The sequence below is a fragment of the Pongo pygmaeus genome, chromosome 20 (genome assembly GCF_028885625.2).
Source record: "Pongo pygmaeus isolate AG05252 chromosome 20, NHGRI_mPonPyg2-v2.0_pri, whole genome shotgun sequence".
Taxonomy (NCBI): domain Eukaryota; kingdom Metazoa; phylum Chordata; class Mammalia; order Primates; family Hominidae; genus Pongo; species Pongo pygmaeus.
Window position 1 is genome coordinate 13,551,778 of NC_072393.2, and position 13,408 is coordinate 13,565,185.

The 13,408-nt window shown below is 46.1% G+C and overlaps 1 protein-coding gene across 5 annotated transcripts in view; it reads right to left on the minus strand.

The window, feature by feature from the left end:
• Positions 1-13,408, minus strand: part of CACNA1A (calcium voltage-gated channel subunit alpha1 A) — a 300,689-nt gene that overhangs the window by 102,028 nt on the left and 185,253 nt on the right. For all 5 annotated transcript variants that reach the window (XM_054464221.2, XM_054464220.2, XM_054464222.2 and 2 more), the window contains exons 11-15: positions 10,795-11,004; positions 6,362-6,474; positions 2,124-2,236; positions 1,828-1,959; positions 1,483-1,555 (exon numbers count right to left, since the gene is read on the minus strand). In XM_054464221.2, the coding sequence (XP_054320196.2) occupies positions 1,483-1,555; positions 1,828-1,959; positions 2,124-2,236; positions 6,362-6,474; positions 10,795-11,004 (641 nt within the window). The remainder of the gene's footprint in view (positions 1-1,482; positions 1,556-1,827; positions 1,960-2,123; positions 2,237-6,361; positions 6,475-10,794; positions 11,005-13,408) is intronic.

Sequence of the window (13,408 nt, forward strand, 5' to 3'; positions counted from 1 at the left end):
GAAGTTGCTTTGGGTTGATCACCCTGGAATATGAGACCAAGGTATCTTCAGATTTGGTGCGTGTATTAGCCATTTTTTTTTCTCTGCCTTTTTTTTAAGAGATAAGGTCTTGCTCTGTGGCCCAGGCTGGAGCTCACTGCAGCCTCGAACTCCTGGGCTCAAGCAATCCTCCCGCCTTGGCCTCCCAAAGTGCTGAGATTACAGGCATGAACCACCTCATTGGCCTGGCCACACATTTTGTTTTCTTTATTCTGACGCATCTGGGGTCTTGCTAACTCTGGAGGGACTGCCCTGTCCAGCACTAGCCAGTCCCTAGAGGTAGTAAACAATTTAGCCCTGAGCAGGCTTTTCAAAAGCAAACCAAACAATATCCCAACCAGCCCATATCCCAACCACCTCCTTTATCTTCCCAACACTATCCACCTGCCCTAATCACCCCAAGGCCAGGTCCTAGACAAGTAGGAACAGCTCCTCTGCCCCAGAGCCCACTGAAATGATCCAAACTAGCCAGTCTTGAGCTGTTTACTCTGCCTCACCCATTCTGTCCCATGGAAACCACAATCAAGCCTCTTGCCCACATTTTCCTTCTCTTCCTGCTTGACCTTGTTGCTTCCCTGCTTGGTCCTGCATGGTGTGCTCCTTCTCTGAGGATCTGGGAGTATAACAAACTTTCTTTTCGTTTTTGAGACAGGGCTTTGCTCTCTCGCCCAGGCTGGAGTATAGTGGTGTGATTGTAGCTCACTGCAGCCTCAACCTCCTGGGCTCAAGCAATCCTTGCACTTCAGCTGCCCTAGTAGCTAGGAGGTATGCATCACCATGCCCAGCTAATTATTATTATTTTTTTTTTGTAGAGACGGAGTCTCACTATGTTGCCCAGACTTGTCTCAAGCTCCTGGCCTCAAGTAGTCCTCCCATCTTGACCTCCCAAAGTGGTTTTTTTTTTTTTCTTTTTTGAGATGGAGTCTCACTCTGTTGCCCAGGCTGGAGTGCAGTGGTGTGATCTTGGCTCACTGCAACCTCTGCCTCCCAGGTTCAAGCAATTCTTGTGCCTCATCTCCCGAGTAGCTGGGATTACAGGCATGTGCCACCACGCCCGGCTAATTTTTGTATTTTTAGTAGAGATGGGGTTTCACCATGTGGGCCAGGCTGGTCTCGAATTCCTGATCTCAAGTGATCCGCCCACCTGGGCTTCCCAAAGTGTTGGGATTACAGGTGTGAGCCACCGCACCTGGCCAAAGTGCTGGGATTATAGGTGTGAGCCACCATGCCCAGCCACAAACTATCTTTCCAATGACATTTATCTTCTGATCTGTTGGCCTCACCATATTTGAATAATGATAACCGTAAAATCTGTATTTTAAAGTGGTATGAAAAGGCCAGGTAGAGAAGGAGGAGTTAAGGGAAGCCCCTTGGATGTGGAGCAGGCACTTTCATCTGTGACACTGAGAGGTGTTGGCCTGTGGGGCCAGGTGGAGGCCGTACCTGAAACACCGTCATTATTGCTGCTGGAAAAGTATCGAAGTTGGTGGGAGGAGTCCCTTCATCGAAATTAAACCTGCAGGGAGGACACAGACATTTCCCGTTGGCCCCACCCCAGGTGCCCTGAGGGTGTGGCTCAGTATCTCATCTCCAAGGAAACGAACGTCTCCATCATCTCTGTCCCCAGGAAACCCTGAGTGGTACCCAGGGCCCTGCCCATCTGGGTGACCACAGTGGGTGTCTGGGCTACGAGGAAGGCAGCCCGCACGGTGGAGGGGAGTGGGGCCTCTGGATGCCCTGAGCCTGACCCCAGGGAACCAGGAGTTGGAATTCTTGTGAAGGACTTACTGGCCGCCGAAGAGTTGCATTCCCAGAAGGGCAAAGACAACAATGAACAGGAAAAGGAGAAACAACAGGCTGATGATGGACTTCATGGAGTTGAGGAGAGAGACGACCAGGTTTCTGAGAGATGCCCAGTACCTGCCGACAGAGGCCGGGCGAGGACTCAGGCCAGGCGGGGGAGGCAGGGCCCCGGAGTCAGCCCTCGAAGCACGAGGCTAATTTTCCCAACTTTCCGGAGGCGGCCCCACCATGTCCCCCATCCCCACCCCCTGTACAAATGTCCAGGAACCCCAAAGACTTACTTTGTGACTTTGAAAATACGCAATAACCTGAGGGCTCGTAACACGCTGATTCCAAAGGATGTGCCAGGTTTTATGACAGCCCAGATAACCTCGAAGATGCTCCCAATGATAACCTAGGGCAGAGGACCTGGTCTCATGTCCAGGGACAGTGTCTAGGCTCCAGAACTGGCAAGCATTTCCTAGGTACCAACCTTGCAAGAACTCAACCAAACTCCTCCCTCCAAATGGAAGCCTGGTGAGGATCCTTGACCCCCTCATTCATCCATTCATTTCTCTATAGAGACCGGGTCTCACTGTGTCACCCAGGCTGGAGTGCAGTGGCGCAGTCATAGCTCACTGTAGCACTGTCCTCCTGGGCTCAAGTGATCCTCCCACCTCAGCCTCTTGAGTAGCTGGGATTACAGGTGTGCACCACCACATCTGGCTAATTTTAAAACATTTTTATAGAGATAGTGTCTCGCTAGTATTGCCCAGGCTGGCCTCAAACTTCTGGGCTGAAGCCATCCTCCTGCTTTGGTCTCTCCAACTGTTGGCCTCCACTTTCCAAAGCATTGAGCCACTGCACCTGGCCTCTTATTTATTTATTTATTTATTTATTTATTTATTTATTTTTATTTATTCATTTATTTTGAGATGGAGTCTTGCTCTTGTCACCCAGGCTGGAGTGCAGTGGCGCGATCTCGGCTTGCTGCAACCTCCGCCTCCCAGGTTCAAGCGATTCTCCTGCCTCAGCCTCCCTAGTAACTGGGATTACAGGCACCCGCCACCATGCCCGGCTAATTTTTTGTATTTTTAGTAGAGACGGGGTTTCACTGTGTTGGCCAGGCTAGTCTCGAACTCCTGACCTCGTGATCCGCCTGCCTCGGCCTCCCAAAGTGCTGGGATTACAGGCGTGAGCCACCACACCCAGCCTCTTTTTTATTTATTAAGAGCTCCCACAGGCCTGAGAATTCCTGAAACACATAATTACAAAGTGAATGTCATGCCAACAATTAGGAGAAGGCTGGGGCAGTGGCTCATGCCTGTAATTCCGGAATTTTGGGAGGCTGAGGTGGGCAGATCACTTGAGCCCAGGAGTTCAAGACCAGCCTGGGTAACACAGGGAAACCCTGATGTTCCAAAAAAAACAATTAGTCAAGCATGGTGGCATGTGCCTGCAGTCCCAGCTACTTAGGAGGCTGAGGAGGGAGGATAGCTTGAGCCCAGGAATTTGAGACAGGAGAGAGCCATGATCCTGCCACTGCACTCCAGCCTGGGCAACAGAGCAAGACCCTATCTCAAATAAAATAAAAAATAAAATAAAATAAAAAGGGACATGTGGCTACCCTGAAAGTTTCCAGAGACACTGTGATATAACTACCATCCTGAATTTTGTAATAACCATTTTCTTACCTTAAAAAAAAACTGAGGTGAAATTCACATAACATAAAATTCACACTTTGAATTACACAATTCAGTGCCTTTAGGTACATGCACAATATTCTGCAACTATCACCTCTATCAAGTTCCAAAACATTTTCATCACCCCCAAAGGAGGCCCTGTTCCCATTAGCAGTCACTCCCCACTCTCCCTCACCCAGACCCTAACAACTACTCACTAATCTACTTTCTGTCTCCACGGATTTGCCTGCTCTGGACTTTTCATACAAATGGAGTTATGCAATAGTTGACCTTTTGTGTTTGGTTTCTTTTACTGAGCATTGTGTTTTCGAGGTCCTTGCCTTTTTAACGTATTCAAGTATCATCCTTAAAAAATACAGTTTAAGGCGGGGCGTGGTGGCTCACGCCTGTAATCCCAGCACTTTGGGAGGCCAGGGCAGGTGGATCACCTGAGATCAGGAGTTCGAGACCAGCCTGGGCAAATTGCTGAATCCTGGCCCCTACAAAAAATACAAAATTAGCCGGGGGTGGTGATGCATGCCTGTAATCCCAGCTACTTGGGAGGCTGAGGCGGGAGAATGGCTTGAACCCGGGAGGTGGAGGTTGTGGTGAGCCAAGATTGCGCCACTGCACTCCAGCCTGGGCAATAGAGTGAGACTCTGTCTCAAAAAAAAAAAAAAAAAAAATATATATATATATATAGAGAGAGAGAGAGAGAGAGGAGAGAGAGTTTAATTTTGTCCACTTGAACTTTGCATGAACTGTATGGATTTACGTTGCTAGCTCCTGCCTCCTTCTGTGCCATGTTACATGGGTGAGATTCATTCTTGTTGGGCAAGTGGCTGTTGTTGGTGGACTTTGATTGTTGCAGAGTATTTCATTATATAGATATGCCACAAAATATTTATCTGTTCTACAGCAAAGGGATACATGGATATTGAGACTTGGAACTATTACAAACAAGGTTGCTCAGGACATTTTTAAATTTTTCTTTCTTTCTTTCTTTTTTTTTTTTTTTTTGAGATGGAGTCTCATTCTGTCACCCAGGCTGGAGTGCAGTGGTGCAATCTCAGCTTACTGCAACCTCTGCCTCCCCGGTTCAAGTGATTCTCCTTCCTCAGCCTCCCAAGTAGCTGGGATTACAGGCATGTGCCACGACGTCTGGCTAATTTTTGTATTTTTTTAGTATAGATGGGGTTTTGCCATGTTGGCCAGGCTGGTCTTGAACTCCTGACTTCAGGTGATCCACCTGCCTCCGCCTCTCAAAGTGCTGGGATTATAGGTGTGAGCCACTGTGCCTGGCCTACTTTTATTTCTTAGAGATGGGGTCTCACTCTCTTGTCCAGGCTGGAGTGCAGTGGTGTGATCATAGCTCACTGCAGCCTCAAACTGCTGGGCTCAAGCAATCCTCCCACCTCAGCCTTCTGAGTAGCTGGGGCTACAGGTGTGCACCACCACACCTGGCTAATTATTATTATTATTATTTGTAGAGACAGGGTCTTGCTATGTTGCCTGGGCTGGTTTTCAACTCCTGGGCTCAAGCAATTCTGCTGCCTCAGCCTCCTGAATAGCTGAGGCTATAGGCATGAGGCATCACACCTGGCTTTCTTTTCTTTCTAATGGAAAGAAATTGGTTTTATTCTTTAAATACTTGGGTCATTTATGTAGGGAAGGTTTGTTTCTTTGTATGTATTTTGTTTTCTTCAACAACATAATTTTCTATAATGGCAGAAAACAGTACAACATTCAGTTATTATAAATTATTAAGCTGGCTGGGTGTGGTGGCTCACGCCTGTAATCCCAGCACTTTGGGAGGCCAAGGTGGGTGGATCACGAGGTCAGGAGATCGAGACCATCCTGGCTAACACGGTGAAACCCCGTCTCTACTAAAAATACAAAAAATTAGCCGGGTATGGTGGCAGGCACCTGTAGTCCCAGCTACTTGGGAGGCTGAGGCAGGAGAATGGTGTGAACCCGGGAGGCGGAGCTTGCAGTGAGCCGAGATCGCACCACTGTACTCCAGCCTGGGTGACAGAACGAGACTCTGTCTCAAAAAAAAAAAAAAAAAAAAAAAATTAAGCCTTTCTGAGACCAACAGGACTGTGGTAAATGATTAGGGCTGCCCTGGGCCAGGCATTCTCCACTAATTTGTGAACAACCTTAATTTCACTTCCAGCTGCAGGGACATTCTGGCCTGTGTCTCCTAGGTATCTGGGTGAGATTTTCTAGGATGAATTCCTAGCAATGGAATGCTGGGTCATATCTCCATCTTGTAGTTTTTGCCCTGGTTCAATGAGGATTGGATGTAGATTATTCTCAAGGATTTAGGTTTTGTGTTGACTAGTGGGTTGCTGGGTGTTCATCACATTTAAAAAATAAACTAATTAACTGAGTAAGTCACAAAATAACAAAGGACCATAATGGCTCCATACTGCCAGGGTGTTGTAATCTAACAATTATACTTCATCTACTTCCACATGACTGAGCTCCAAAGGAAAAAAAGAAATAGAAATCATATTGATGTCCTATTTGTAATCCTGAAGTTGGGTACTTAGTTGGAGTGACACAGGCAACCCACCCAAGGCATGGCTTTTCTCCCAACTTGGAAAACTTGTCTTATGTCCCCCACTTAGCTTTCCAAAGGGGGTCTATACGTTTTCCTCCCACTGGCGGTGGTTGAGGGTTCTGGGTACCCTGTATCCTTGCCAGCGTTTGGGATTGTTTTCTCATTCCTTCTGCATCCATCTGAGTCTCTCATATCAGGGGTGACTTTACCTTTCTCCCTTTAATGTGTCCAGGTATCTGTCATTCCAGGCAAAAGCTGGAGAAATGAACTTCTTGGAAACAAGAGCACTTACCCCACAGTCAAAGCAGTTGAAGGAAGAGTGGAAGTAAGGCCGCGTCCCAAGCCCGTACATTTTTATAAACATTTCGGACATAAAGAGTCCTAAGAAAATGAATTCTGCATAGTCTAGAAGGGAGAAGGAGGAAACAGAGAGGAGGTTAGGCTTGCTGAGGGTAGGGGTTCCAGGTGGCTCTGGCTTTCCTTTTATTATCATTTTTTAACTTTTTATTTTTTGTAGAGATGAGGTCTTGCTATGCTGTTAGGCTAGTTTCAAACTCCTGGCCTCAGAACAGTTTCCCCGATTTGGCCTTCAACATGCTACAACTACAGGCATGTGTCACCACACCCAACTTCTGACTTACCTTTTTTCTTTTTAAAATTTTTATGTGGAGATGGGGGTCTCACTATGTTGCCCAGGCTGGTCTTGAACTCCTGGCCTCAAGTGATCCTCCCAGCACAGCCTCCCAAAGTGCTGGGATTATATACATGACCCACTGTGGCCACACCCTGTCCAAGGTGTCCTTCCCATGGGCCTCAGTTTCCCCTCTGTTAAAAAGGAAGAGCTGGCTGGGCATGGTGGCTCACATCTGTAATCCCAGCACTTTGGGAGGCCTAGGCAGTCAGATCAACTGAAGTCAGGAGTTTGAGACCAGCCTGGCTAACATGGCAAACCCCGTCTCTACTAAAAATACAAAAATTAGCGAGTGTGGTGACACATGCCTGTAAACCCAGCTACTTGGGAGGCTGAGGCATGAGAATCACTTGAACCTGGGAGGTGGAGGTTGCAGTGAGCCAAGATTGGGCCACCGTACCGTAGCCTGGGTGACAGAGCAAGACCTTGTCTAAAAAAAAAAAAAAAAAAAAAAGAAGAGCAACAGTTATGCACTACCCTCCAACCAACAAGTCAACCAACCTTAGGCCAATTTTAAAAGGAATGAGAAAATTATCAATGAGTCTCCATCTTGTAGTTTTTGCCCTGGTTCAATGAGAAGAATTGGATGTAGATTATTGCCAAGGACTTTTGTGTTGACTGGTGGGTTCCTGGGTGTTTATCATATTTAAAAAATAAACTAATTAACTGAATAATTCACATAATAACAACGGACCATAACGGCCCCATAATGCCAGGGTGCTGTGATCTAACAATTATATTTAATCTACTTCTACGTGACTGAGTTCCAAAGGATAAAAGGAAATAGAAATCATAATGATATCCTATTTGTAATCCTGAAGTTAAGTACTTAGTTGGAGCGACACAGGCAACCCACCTAAGGCATGCCTTTTCTCCTAACTCAGAAAACTTGTCTTATGTCCCCTAGAAATCCTGTGCTGTGAGTGACCTAAAAAGTCTTGAGCAAGACAAAGCCTTTTGTTCTTTGATGAGCAAGCATAAAATTGCAAATGCCTCAGGGAGGGGTAAAACATGGATATGCGTTTGCTCCAGCAAATAAATGGCTGACATCAGATCCTTTTCTGAGAGGGCTTTCTTGGTGGGGTAGGAAGATGAGGAGTTAGGAAGGGCACGGGTACTTAATGGATAGAAAGGAGAGATGAGGAGGGTTTCTGAGGAGCAGAAAGCATACAGAAAGGAAACAGACAGAGGACTGAAACTAACTTCCATGAATTTCATATAGCTAATTAAGGCCACAAAGCTAATTGTGTTTGGTGGTTGTGATGGTTTAAATGTTTGTGTCCCCTCCAAAATTCACGTTGAAACTTAACTGCCAATGTAACAGTATTAAGAGGCGGGGCCTTCAGGAGGTGATTAAGTCATGACAGTAGAGCGCTCATGAATGGGATTAGGTGCCCTTATAAAAGAGGTTGACAGAGGAAGTTTGTCCCTCTTGCTCCTCCACCTTCTGCCATATAAGGACCCAGTGTTCCTCCCTTCCAGAGGATACAGTGTTCAAGGTGCAATCTTGGAAGCAGAGAGTAGCTTTCACCAGACAAGGAAACCTGCCAATGCCTTGATCTTGTGCTTCCCAGCCTCCAGAACTGTGAGAAAATAAATTTCTGTTCTTATCAAATTACTCAGTCTCAGGTAATTTGTTATAGCAGCACAAATGAACTAAGACATTTGTCAAGGGTGTTTGCTATGTCATGCTTTTAAGAGGTGTTTTGAACTGACCGTCAAAGTCCTTTACACTATTTATCACCAAAATTTCTCCTTATTTATAGGACGCTAAGGAGATCTTAGTGTCTGAGGGGAACTCTAGGGTTCCTAGGACCAAAATATCAGCAAAGGAAGTCTGTTTGTAACATCTGATACATTCCAAGACCCACCAGAAGTAACTCTGGGAGGACTGAAGAGTTTCTGAGATCTTGTTCCTCAGTTACCATGGAAACATGATAGCAAGTGATGCACAAGACTTGAAAGAATTACTTATCCTTAGCATTGTTGGATCTGGAAGAACTTTCAGGACCATCAAATCCAGTTTCCACCACATAGATGTGGAGTCTGAGACCCAAAGAAACAACTACACTTCACTGATGCCAAGATATACATTTTTGTTTATATTTTGACATCTCTGAAATTAATGTGTATCTTTTTTTTTTTTTTTTTTTTTTGAGATGGCGTCTAGCTCTGTTGCCCAGGCTAGAGTGCAGTGGCGTGATCTCGGCTCACTGCAACCTCTGCCTCCCAGGTTCAAGCGATTCTCCTGCCTCAGCCTCCCAAGTAGCTGGGATTACAGGTGCCCGCCATCATGCCCAGCTAATGTGTGACCCTGGGCAATCTACTTAACCTCTCTGTGTCTCAGTTTTCTCAAATGGAAAGTAGGAATGAGTAAAGGACCTTTATAGACACTGAGGACCCAGGCAGGAAGTCTCAGTCCCTTGTTCCTGAAACAGGACAGACTGTACAAGATGATTAGCAGAGAGAATATAGGAGATTAAAAATAGAGTATTAGAGGAAGTTAAAACACGAAGTAGAGTCCTCATTTATAAGAGACTCCAGAGGGACTAAAAACAATTACTAAGTTTGAAACTAGGTCAGGGCCCTGGGAAGGAGAACTGGTTCCTGAGGGGTGTCCTGGGGGGTCAGCCAGCATGACTGGGAACAAGGAGGGTTATAAGAAGACAATGGCCTGGACTAGGCTCATGGGCCTTTCTAGGTCAAAAACTAGACTGTCTCTTCTTGCTGTCCTAAGTCAATTCTGAACCAGGTCAGAAGGTCAGTGAAAAAATTAGCCAGTAGGCAAAAGACGTTTTGAGAAGTCCTTACTTGGGGCCTGCGAGCCAAAGCCAGGGCATCCACCTGCCCCCCTCACTGCCCAATCACTACTCTTTTTATTTTATTTTATTTTATTTTTTGGGACAGAGTCTCTCTCTGTTGCTCAGGCTGGAGTGCAGTGGCATGATCTTGGCTCACTGCAACCTCTGCCTCCTGGGTTCAAGCAATTCTAGTGCCTCAGCCTCCTGAGTAGCTGGGATTACAGGTGTGCACCATCACATCTGGCTAATTTTTGTATTTTTTGTAAAGACAGGGTTTCACCATATTGGCCAGGCTGGTCTTGAACTCCAGGCCTCAAGTGATCCACCCACCTCAGCCTCCCCAAATGCTGGGATTATAGGTGTGAGCCACCATGCCTGGCCCCAATCACTGCTCTTGTTGATTACTCAGAGCTCTTTACTTTTTAAATCCTGCTCAGACATCTCCCCATCTTTTGCTGCTTTTCCTCACCCTCACTTGGCCCTCAATTTTGATACTATCTCATGCTAACTCATATAGAATCTGGGAATAGGCCCAGAGGGCAAAGCCTTGGTGGGCCTTGTACCCTGAGGGAGCAAAATGCTCTCGCAGATACTGGAGGGGATGTTCTATGAATGAATAAGGAAGCCAAAAAGGGCAGGGGAGGAAGTATTAGGTTGGTACAAAAGTAATTGTGGTTAAAAAAAAAAAAAAAATGGCAAAAAACGCAATTAATTTTGCACCAACCTAACAGGAAAGAAGCAGAAGGTTTGAAAGAAGAGAGAAGTAGAGTCAGAAATAAGTAGAGAAAATGAGGGCAACATATAAGCCACTCCTTATTTCTAAGGCATCCTCTTAACCATAAGTTATGAACATTTCCAGAGATGTACATAAAAATTATTAATACATTTATGTTTCTGTTTCTATCCGTCTATCTTATGAGCTCCGTCTTTCTCTGTCTCTCTTCCAACATCCCCTTCACCAGCACCCCTCTGTCTCTCTCTCTTAGAAAGGAATCACAGGAGCATTTGTTGGTCTGAATTCCAGCTTCCAGCTCTCAGGTCTAAGGGAGATGGGTTCCATTGTCATAGCAACAGCAACATTGGCCCCAGTGACAGTTATAGAAATAGCTAAAGGAAAGGGCGGATTCAACGAGAACCAAAGAAGATACACATACTACCAGAGAAAGAGAAGTGGAAAAAGGGCGTGAGGGAGGGATCAGGGAGTTGGCAGGGGTGGGGCTGGGTGGTACTCACAAAGGAAGTCGGAGAGCCACTCGGGCTGGTTGTAGTGAACAATAGCAACACACAGCGTGTTGAGAGCTACCAAACTGAGTACAGTCCAGTAGAAGGCCTGAGTTTTGACCATGCGGCGGATGTAGAAACGCATCCTCCTCTCCTTTTTGTGAAAAAAGGTCGAGTTCTCCAGCTTGGCACTTTTAATGCTGGCTCGGGCGAAGGGAGAACCTGCCAGGGAAAAGATGGAGAATGTCAGGCTCAGGCTGTTCCTGCAGACGAAATTAACCAATGTGCAGTCCAAGCACAGATTTTAGCCAGGGGATCCATTAGTCTCTCCAGCAAGCCTCTGGCCTGAGGGAACCATCGTGACCCACGGGCTTAGTTTTGCATAGATGGAGCTTATGAGAAGACAATGCCCCTGAAAAATAACAGAATTAGAAGTAACCAATTAGAAAGCAGGATGTTGATGGGAAGGCTGATAGCTCTCTGTTGCAGGAGCCAATTTTCCATGTCTCTCACTCCCAGCCACATCTGATGCCTCTGGGAGTCACACCACAGGGCAGGATAAAGCAGAGCCTCCATTCCCTGATGCAGGGGCAGGCAACAGAGCTGCATGGAGCACGCTTGGAAGGCCTCCAGAAAGAGATGTGGATAAGACTGTAGTTTTCCATGGACATTTCACTTTAGAAGTGATCACTGAGGAATGAGCTGGGTGTGTCCTCTGCCTACATATAGTTTTGCTCGTATGCATTTATTGAGTACCTATTTTGTGCCAGGCTCTGTTTCAGGGGCTCAGGATACATTAGGCAACAGAGCCTGGACTTCCGGGGTCTGACCCTCTAAGGGGAGGAGACAGACAGTGGACATAATAAGTAAATTAACAGTGGGATGGAAAATGAAAAGTGCTATGGAAAAAAAAAGTTGGGATGGGTGCAGTGGCACATGCCTGTAATCCCAGTACTTTGGGAAGCTGGAATGGGAGGACTGTATGAGGCCAGGAGTTTGACACCAGCCTGGGCAACATAGCGAGACAAGTTTTTTTAAATAACAATTTTTTTTTTTTTTTAAAGAGAAAAAGTAAAGCATCACAGAGGGACTGGGAGCCCTTGGAGAGTCCACAGGGTAGGCTGCAGCATTAAATTGCGTGGTCAAGGTGAGTGTGTTGACTTGTCACTTTAGTATCTTAGGTAGAGGAAACAGCAAATTTAAGGTCCTGAAGCATGAATGTGCCTGCTTGACATTTTTGGGGAACAGCACAAGGAAGTCAGTGTGGCTGGAGTGGAGTGGTTGAGGGGAAAAGAGAAAGGTAGTGAAGGCAGGGAGGTGATAGGCAGATCATGCATGGCCTGGTGGACCATAAGGAGGACTTTGGCTTTTACCCTGAGTGAGGTGGGAGCCGTGGAGGGTTCTGAGTAGAGGAGGGATGGAACCTGACTTGGGTGTTCACAGGCACCCTCTGGCTGCTGAGGGGGAGAGTAGACAGTGAGAGGTGAGGACAGGAGCTGGGAGACCAGGCTGGAGGTGACTGAACCCATCCAGGCAAGTGATGATGATGATGGATGAGGGCTGGAGTTGGGTGGTAGTTAAGTGGGGAGGATTTGGGATGAATCATTTAAGACAGATTCAACATTTGCTGATGGAACGGTGTGGATGTAAGAGAGAGGGATGAGCCAAGGTGAATGAATGATGTACACACAAAGGAATGGATGAATTGGTGAACCCCTTAAGGGATGGATCTCTCATCCACTGAATGGGCACAGGTTTAGGGGAAGGTCAGAGCTCAGTTTTGGACAGATTGAATTTACCTTCTAAAATACATCTTTTTTTTTTTTGAGACAGGATCTTGCTTTGTTGCCCAGGCTGGAATGCAGTGTCTTGATCATAGCTCACTGCAGCCTTGAACTCCTGGGTTCAAGCGATCCTCCCACCTCAGCCTCCCAAGTAGCTATGACTACAGGCACGTACCACCATGCCCGCTTAATTAAAACAATTTTGTTTTTGGTAGCAATGAGGTCTCCCTATGTTGCCCAGGCTCGTCTTGAACTCCTGGGTTCAAGCGATCCTCCCGCCTCAGCCTCCCTAAGCATTGGGATTACAGCATGAACTACCATGCCCAGCCTTAAGATACCTTTTCTTATAAACCCTCAGTTGCATTCATTTTTAAATGGTTCTTCATTGATTGATTCATTCATTAGTACACTCATTCATTCTTTCATCCATCCATTTGTTCATTTATTCATTCATTCTTTCATCATTCTTAAATTCATTAGCACATTCATCATTTATCCATTCCTTTGTGTGTACATCATTCATTTGCTCATCCATTCATCCATCCATTCATTATTCATTTGCTCATTTGTTTCTCCATTCATTCCTCCATTTATCCATTCACCCATTCATCTATCCAGCATGTTTATCAAAACCACCCCACTTGCCAGACACAGGACACAGCAAACACCTCCAAGGAGACCACTTCCTATCAGCAAAATTCTCAACAGAGATTTTGAGTTGGCACCTTAGGGGCCACTGCGACTCATACTGGGTTTGTGAAAGCTGAAATTATTGGTCCACATTTAAAAACTGGGAGATTTTCCATGAAAATATGGATTTCAGCTTCCCCTGAATGAAAATA